At 49.6% G+C, this 8,426-nt stretch overlaps 1 protein-coding gene across 1 annotated transcript; it reads right to left on the reverse strand.

Annotated features, from left to right (window-relative positions):
- Positions 1-2,101: 2,101 nt before the first annotated feature.
- RAB19 (RAB19, member RAS oncogene family) lies at positions 2,102-6,075 on the reverse strand. Its single transcript, XM_086467964.1, has 4 exons — positions 6,063-6,075; positions 5,732-5,945; positions 4,678-4,861; positions 2,102-2,367 (listed from the first exon to the last, which is right to left on the reverse strand). The coding sequence occupies exons 2-4, from the start codon at positions 5,924-5,926 to the stop codon at positions 2,102-2,104; spliced, it is 645 nt and encodes a 214-aa protein (XP_086324090.1). The 5' UTR covers positions 5,927-5,945; positions 6,063-6,075.
- Between the last annotated feature and the right edge of the window lie 2,351 nt (positions 6,076-8,426).

Here is an 8,426-nt window from a genome sequence, read left to right on the forward strand (position 1 = left end):
GCTCTGGGGCCCCCAGCACAAGACAGACATGATGCTGCTCAAGCAGGACCAGAGGGCCCCTGGAGATGAACACAATACTGTTCTATTAAGGTCTCCTGGAAGAAGATATTTGCTGCAAATACTGTCTCTGGTATATCTGAAAAACAAAGCTTGCTAGCAGTTTTAAGTGTGGATACTAGAAAAAAGGTAAAACCTGCTACATTACAAACCGCTAGCAGGAGTAATTCGGAATTTGAACACAGAAGAATATTAAACTTGTATTTGACTCTTTTCCTAGTGATGAGGTATAGAAACTAGTTGCTTGGAAGCTGGATTGCTACTTGTTCAGCTGCTTTGAAAGGTGGTAGTGTTTACTGTTGCTTAAATACACAAACTGAAATGCACCTACTAGGCTAGTATCAATTGAAGATGAAATTAAGATTTAAGAAGTAAAGATCAGAAAGGGAATGCTTGAAGATGAAGTGTTCTCCACAGCAGGCAGTAGGAAAAGGCTTAGAGGCTAACACTGAAGACTTCTCCCCTCAGTTTACACATAGCTGAATTAACCACTGCTCTTCTCATGTGATAGCAAAGAATCTGGCCAGAGGAAGCTTTACTAATACTAGAAACATTTCAAGACTATAAATCAGTGATTCATTGGGCTTTATTTTTTTTTTCCTCAAACTACATTTTCCAGAACCATTTGCTACATGTTTTCCCCTATATTTCAAGAACTTGTGAAACATAGGTCTGCTGCCACCTGGTAAGCTACCAGCGTACCAGCCTTAGCTGGGCTTCTTTGCGTGTAGCCCACGTGCTATTGTATCATTACAGAGTTTGCGTTCCAGTTTGTAACTTAACAGTAAGTACTGCACTTTGGTACAGGTGGACTGCAGTCAAACTTCCTCTGTATAATTCTTTCCTGCCCTGTTTCTATCTACTGGGAAAAAAAAAAACAGAACAACACAAAACAAAACCAACCCCCCCAAACCCTTCATTCAGTTCTGGTACACAGAAGTGAGCCCCCAATAGCAGAGCTTGCATTTGGGAGGAGCGAGACAAAGCCCTCTGTCGCTACCAAGATGCTCAGTCTCCCTAGCAGTAGCATATACACTTGTCAAGGGGCAGCTTTCTGCTGTGCCCCATACCTTTTCCCTTGCTGCTGTAGGGCAAGTTACAGAATTAAACCCCCTTACCCCTTGCTGTGTTTTACAGGAGCTTGAATCCTGTCACACCCCCTTGAAAGCCTACAGGCATACTCTCAAGCTGCTCACACAAACTACAGAAGGCTTGTGATTACAATCAGCACATCAAAACATCAGGTTGGGGAGTGGGAAGTCCTTTCACCCCAGCATGGATTTAGGCCATTACTGGTGCCTTGGAAGCTTCACTACAAGTCGTATGTAGCAAGACAGAGGTCAATACTGGAAACAATTCTTGTAATTAGAGAGTGAAGTGAAAGACAACTTTTCCCACCCCAGGAAGAAGGTTGGGACCATCGTGTATCCTGTTCTGCCTGCTATGGAACCCCAGGGGTGTCTCCAGGTTTGTCTGGTGAGGAAGCCAGTACAGACCTGAAATCAAGTAGTCTTTCACAAATGTTAGCAAGTTCCTCGGGATGGGTGGCTACATGCCTGACGTCAGGACTGCCCTTAAATGAAAGATGAAGCAGCAGTGGGTTAGCACTGTCCAAGCATGTGTCAGACTTCATAAACCTACTGGCAAAGAGTTAAGTGCTCGCTCTATAACAAACAACATAGCTTAGAAGAGTCAAATCAGTGCAGAGCTCTGGTGCAAACTTATCTTCTGACACAGCCAGAAAATCGTTTAAAGGATATAATTATAAGGCAATAATTTTTACAGTTCTCTTTGGTTAAGGCAAGGGCTGGCAGCTTCCCGAGTCCTCTCAGCTCAGAAGTTTGTGTGAAAGTATCAGCTGCCATGTTCAAAGCAACCTGTGCTACCAACAGCAACAACGATCTCAGAAGGTACTTACAAGCCAAACTGCAAGGCAGAGATATCAAGAGGTGGCTTGAGACCACCTAGCACACTTTCATCAACTGAATAACGTTAAACAGCCTCAGAAGAATGACAGCTTCCAAGTTCTTCCTGAAATTTCTCTTCAGCAGAGGCACTGGGTCTTCTCCACACTTGGGCTGGCAATCACTGGCCTGGAATCAAGATAGATGCTGTTTGGAGGGTTTTCTCCGTGAAGTTGTAAGGTGTTTCGGGCTATTAGCTCCTTAGCCATTAACACGAACACCTCTTCTATGTTCTGAGCTTCTTTTGCCGATGTCTCCAGGACAGCCAAGAGCCCGTGCTTCTCTGCTAGCGTGCAGGCATCTTCAAACAGGACTTGGCGCTTATCCAGTGAATCCGATTTGTTCCCTTAAAAGGAGGCAAATAGATAATTTAATAATTTAGTGTCTCAAAAATTAATCTTTAAATGCAGTACATTAATTACATCGTTACAACAATAGATTTATGTTGGGAATAAGAATTATTGGGAACACATCAGAGCCACAAACCTAGAACATGGATCAAAACCACAGCTAATCCTATGATGATAGCAAGTAAGTTAAAAATCCAACCAAAACCTAAAAACCTGTGTTCATCTAGTTACCTGCTGTAGGTAGTGGCCCCAGAGGATTATTTGGAAGCAATTGTTGGTCCCTATTCCCTGGTGGTTTTAAACATTAAGTAGCATTTAAGTTAATTTTTTTTTTTAAAAAGAATAGAAATTTTGTAGCTATAGCAATTGCACACAGTAAACCAAAGCAGTGCTGCATCAAGGTTTATTCCTCGCTCAACCTTCAGTGGAAGCCACATATGTTATGCTGCCTTGACACATCTCAAAGTGGATGCTCAGCTCTGAAGATCTGGAATGTTGTTGGTCTAAAGCAAATCTCCTCCAAAAAACCCCCACTAGAACCCTGCGCTCAACTGTTAATCAGATTTTAACATGACCTATTTATACAAGCCAGTCATTTTAAGATGATGTCAAAGAAGAATTTACACCAGCTACCTTAATGCTTAAAATGTATACTTAAGAAGTTTCTGCACGTATAAATTTGAAGCCATTTAATCAAAGTCTGTCTGAAGTCATGAAAGACCTCAGATTAAATACCTTCATGTATTTTAGTTGTTGCAACACATGCAGAATTGTCATCAGTTCTGGTACACGCAGTACCTGGCTGAAGTCTGCATTCATAGTTTCCAGACAGCCCTTCATCAAATTCCAATCTTGAATTTGAAGCTTATATAAGCCAGCTCCCCTCCCATTAGTCGCTTTCAGGTTTTCTAAAAGGAAAAAGCCCAAACCAGCCCACCTCATAAAAGAAATCCACAACCCCCCCGCAAAAAAAAAAATCACCTTGCTTGAGCACTATTTGCCTCCTTCAAGAGAGCCCTCTCTCTTTCCTCCTTGAGTTCCAGGGGGAAAAGTTAGACATTTTAACCTCGTGCTAGAAAGGTGTATAACATGACTACCTGTAAGTAAATACACAAAGACTTCCTGCCAAAGTCAGTCAAGGAAACGGCACCAGCTTTGGAAGAAAACTCCGAAGTGGATCCTTGACAAAAAGCTTTATTTTTACCAATTTCAGAACTTCTTTATTAAAAAAAAAAACAAACAAAACCAGAACACACCAAAATACCAACACCCACGCCCCCTGATAGGTCTTGTTCTTTAGACTCATGAGTTAGAAAAACCCTACCAAAGTTTAGTGTGGGGTTCCCCCCCCCCCCCCCCCCCCCCCCCCTTACTCATTCAAAGCACCACAGTTAGTTACAGGCAGGTCAGAATGTGTTGTTTGTTTCTGCAGAGGAAGAACCACCCCAGCAGAAGCAGCCGCAGCAGCAGCTCGGGGCCCACGCCTGCTGCGCTGTGGGGCTCGGCGCTGCCTGTCCTCCAGAGCCAGCCTGGGCGGCTGCGCGCGTTGCTCTCGGCACAGTGTCGCAGCGGAGCAGGCAGCAGGGTGGAATGTAAATAAAGGCTCTGTCACTTGACTACACCAATTCTTTCATTTGCAGCTTCTTCCTTGGGGGGTGGGGGGGGGGGGTGGAAGAGCAACAATAACCTGAAACACAAAGGGAAAGAACCACGCTGCTTCCTATCAGCTCCACTCCCGGCAATTTCTACCCATTCCTTCCCTCGTTCAGGCATTTCCTGAATGCTAGTGGAATAAACCAGGAGGAGGAAGAATGCAAGCAGACCACTTCATGCTCTGCAAAAGCCACGTCCTCATCTACTTGGAGTCCCATTACAGAGCAACGCGCACACATCTCAAAAGGACAGAGAGGGAAGATGAGAACGGGGAGTTGTGTTGCTCTGTGCATTCCCCTTGGTCTTGAATTATTGAGCCGCTAAATTCCTGCACATCAGGAGCATGGGGTCACACTTACTGCAATTCTAGACTAGCAGCAAGCTTGTTGCGTTATTCTAGCAGGAAAGGAACAAGTAAAAATGTTTCACTGTCTGCCACGGGCTTGGTCCTGTCAGGACCAGGCTGTGGCTTTCCTCATTTTTTTTAAGCTTAGGCCAAATTGATACACTTTCTGATCTCTTTCAATTAAAACTGCATTGTTCTTTAATGCATAGTTTATAGATCCTTCAAGCAGTGGGGGGAAAAGTGAAGGGGATTTTATATACGTATTTAAAAAAGCTACATAACATAATATTTAAAACCAGATTCCTACCAATTAACATCATGACCAAGTTTGCAGCGCCATACTTTTCAATTTCGTGAATCCAGTGAGGAATGGATTCAAACGTGGATCTCCTAGTGAGGTCATAGGCAAGGATGGCCCCATGGGCGCTCCTGTAGTAAGACTGGGTTATTGTCCGGAAGCGTTCTTGACCAGCTGTGTCCCACACTTGGATCTGTAGGAGAAAGGACAGAAGTGGTAAAGGCCAGCAAATGCCACTTCCTAGGTGTTTGCCGTCAGCATCCACACTTTCGAAAGCATCTACACTTGTCTAGAAGGCAGCTAGACCTGTCCCAGCTCACTCTGCTACACCACAGCGTGGCTTTGCCCTCTCTAGATCTGCAGAGGCCTCTATGCTGCCTGTAAAGACAATCTACACAGACCAAAGAGAAAGCTGTATGGGTAAACCCAGCTTTGCAAAGAGGTCAAGAAACCCAGTTTCAACAACTGTACTAAATGATAATAGAGCATTACAGCCTTTTAACAGGAAAGAGCGAGCTAAGAAGCCCCGATGCAGGGCTGGGCAGAGCAAAGCTATACAAAGGGCAGGCCTCTGAACTTTCATCTGCGCACAGACGTAAGTTCTAGCTAACAGCTTCTGGTGTTTTGTCTTCCAAGTCTTCATCTTCCCTCAAATCAAGCACTCATCAAAGCGGAGCCTTTGCAAACTAGAGGGTTTTCCCGGCTCAGACCCCACACCTCTGAAGGAGGGATGAGACACCCACCTCCAAACCAGAGCCAGCTTCCTAAGAACTCCCCGCAGGCAAAGTGCGAGCCCTCTCCACAGGTAGATCCAGAGAAGCCACAAGAGCGAGTATGTACCCAAATTAGGGTGACTGCCTCCCCCGGGCCATCCCCTTGAGGGAAAGCTCCCCTCGGAAACACCCCCGGCAAGAAAGGCAGCCAGCTTTTGCCTGCTGCCTTCAGCAGGAGACGCTGTGCACCCCACCGCCTCCTTAACACCCGCACGGGAACGGCGGCACCGCAATGGCGACACGGTAATGGCGAGCAGGTGCTGCCCACCGGGCTCGCCCCGGCCACCGACCTTCACTTTCTTGCCGTCGATGTCCATCGAGCGCACAGTGAAGTCCACGCCGATGGTGTTCTGCTGCTTCTCGTTGTACTGCCCCGTCTTGAAGCGGTGCACCACGCAGGTCTTCCCCACGTTGGAGTCCCCGATCAGGATGATCTTGAAGAGGTAGTCGAAGGCATCGTCCGCGCTGGAGCTGGAGAAAGGCATCGCGGCTCCCCGGGAGGGCCTGCGGCGGGGAGGAGAGGGGAGGGGAAGAAGGAGCCCGCCGACAGGGCCCGGCTCACGGCAGCCCTGGCAGGAGTCCCTGTCCCGACCAGCCGCCCGCTCACCTGTTGGCGCTCACCTGCCGGGACAGGTAGCGCCCGCTTTGTACCCGCCCCGGCCCTCTCGGGGCCGGCGGGAAATGTAGTCCTCGCCTCCGCCTCCTCCGCCCGCCCCCCCCCCCCCCCCCCATCCCCCGCGGGCTCGGCTGGGGCAGCGGTGCCGGCGCCGCTCGCTCCCCGCCCCCAGCGAGGGGAGAGGCGGGTGGGGGTCCCGGCGCGCCCGGGGGCAGAGCCGGAGGACCCGCTCTGGCGGCGGCGAGGGGCCGGACTACAGCTCCCGCCGTGCCCGCGGGCCCCTCCCGCCGGAAGAGCCGCCTCCCTCGGACTTCCTGAGGGCCGCGCTGGCCGCCGCGCCCGGTACGCGGTGGTGGATGGTTTCCCCTGGGGCGGTGGCGGGGGGGGGGGGGAAGGGGGCGCGGGTCGGGCGGCGGGTTAATGGCCGTGGTTGGGCTAACAGTTATGTGGAGCCGGTGCGTGCCCTGCTGCTGCCGGCTCGGTTCCCCGTCCCGCTAAGGACGTGGTCGCTGGGCTACCTGCGCCGGGACCCGAGCGGGGTTCCCTGAGGCGGGAGAGCCGCGTCTTCATCGTCTGCCTCGGCGGGGGAGCCGGCCCGAGCGGCCTGGCCCGGCCTGGCGGGACAGGGCGGGGCAGCGTGTGGAGCCGGCGCCGCAGCCGGCCCCAGGTGAGCCGTGCCCGCCGGCGGGAGCGCGGCCTGGGCGCCGGGCTGGGCTGGGCTGGGCCGGGCCGGGCTGCTCGGCCCAGGTCTCTTCTGCTGGAGCTGGGTTACCGCCGGGGGCGGCGGGGGGCAGCCTGTCGCCTCCCTGCGCTGCAGGCGTGACCGTGCTCGGATCGACCCGGTGCTTGGAGGAATCCCTTTTCCTCCCCGAACGGCGTCCAGGGGGACAGGCGGGTCCGCTAGTGGTGGCTGCGAAGGGCCCCGTGTGGGTTTGTGTCTCTTTTCTTCCGTCTGTTTGGAAAAATGGCATAAAAGAGTGGGGTTTGGTTGTTTGGGTTTTTTTTTTTTAAATAATACCTTTGTTTGCTTTGCACTTTGGAGGTCCCAGGAATGTTAATTCTGGGCTTTCCTGCCGGCTTTGGAGGACGGCAGGGTGGTATTAAGGAAGTTTATTTTGAACTTAAAGTGTCTTGTTTTGACCTTAAGTGAAGGGATAAGGGAGCACGCGGAAAGCTTAACAAAAGCTTATTCAAAATATCGGTTAGCTGAAGGCAAATAGTGCTAAACAAGCAGACAAGGCAGTCTTAACACCCTAAAAGCAGTCCTCTTCCTTTCTGAAAGGCTTGTGCCTCACTGCCTTGAGTTCTGTGGTTTATCCTGCCTCCCAGCTTTTGCTCCCCCTCCACTACAAATTTAATGTGGTATTCTCAGAATAATTAGAAGACTAATTTGTAAGGCTAAGCTCCTAGTTGCGTACTCTTTTAGCCGAGGGAGAATGCCAGTTTTGAATATAAAAAGGACAGGATGAAGAAAGGAGGAAAAAAAAAAAAAAGGAAAACAAAATCTTTCATAGTCATCTCTACACTGTAAGAAGGTGAAAAGTGTCATCCTGTGCCGGAAGGTAGTCTTCTAGAAAACTAGCTGAGATTGAAAAGTTCTGAGGAACAAGTAATTTCAATAGTAAATGCTATAAAAAAAAAAAAGGTGACTCTAAGGCCAAAACCAGATCTTAGCTTTAAAAAGACATGGTATCTTGGATAAATAAGATCCATATTTGCATATGTTGACATGAAGCGAGTAGTAAATCTCGTGCTTCGGGCTGTGAACTGATTAACCGAGGAAGGAACTTTTTCCCGCAGTGTTGCACAACTGGCAGCATTTCGCTTTCCTCAGGAGAGCTCTGTTATCTGCTGGTGCCTGGTAGGAGGGGAGGGAGAGGCCGGGAAGGAGAATGAACTCTTGTGTTTGACCAACAGACTACACGGTTCGCAGGCCTGTAAGGGCGGTCGTGCTGGGAAATTGGAGTGCCCTGGGCTCCTTTCTCTTCTTCATGCAGCTTCTGTGGGGGGCATCCCTGAGCAGTGTTACTGCTGCCTGAAAGGGAGTGGCGCCGTGTGATACTTGTGTGGATGCTGAGTTTGCATTCGTTGATGCTGAGAAATTGTTTGGTACCTTAGGTGGAGGTAGCATCAAGACTACTTGCAAAGTTGTCTCTTCCAGGTTTGGCCTTGCCTTCCCACAGCTCCTACTGTAGGTCATTTTTTTTCCCTCTGCACGAACCCAAGCAGCCTAGAAGCGTGTCTCTACTAGAAGGTGCCCCTGGACCTAGGTGGGCTGTGCTGCACTTGGGCTGCGTAGATGCGGACAGTCTCAGATCTTGTATAGACTTGCTGCATTTGTCCTGGATGAGAATGGAGGTGTTCAAGTG

Source organism: Leptosomus discolor, chromosome 1 (assembly GCF_034619465.1).
Source record: "Leptosomus discolor isolate bLepDis1 chromosome 1, bLepDis1.hap2, whole genome shotgun sequence".
In the NCBI taxonomy this organism is placed as follows: Eukaryota; Metazoa; Chordata; class Aves; order Leptosomiformes; family Leptosomidae; genus Leptosomus; species Leptosomus discolor.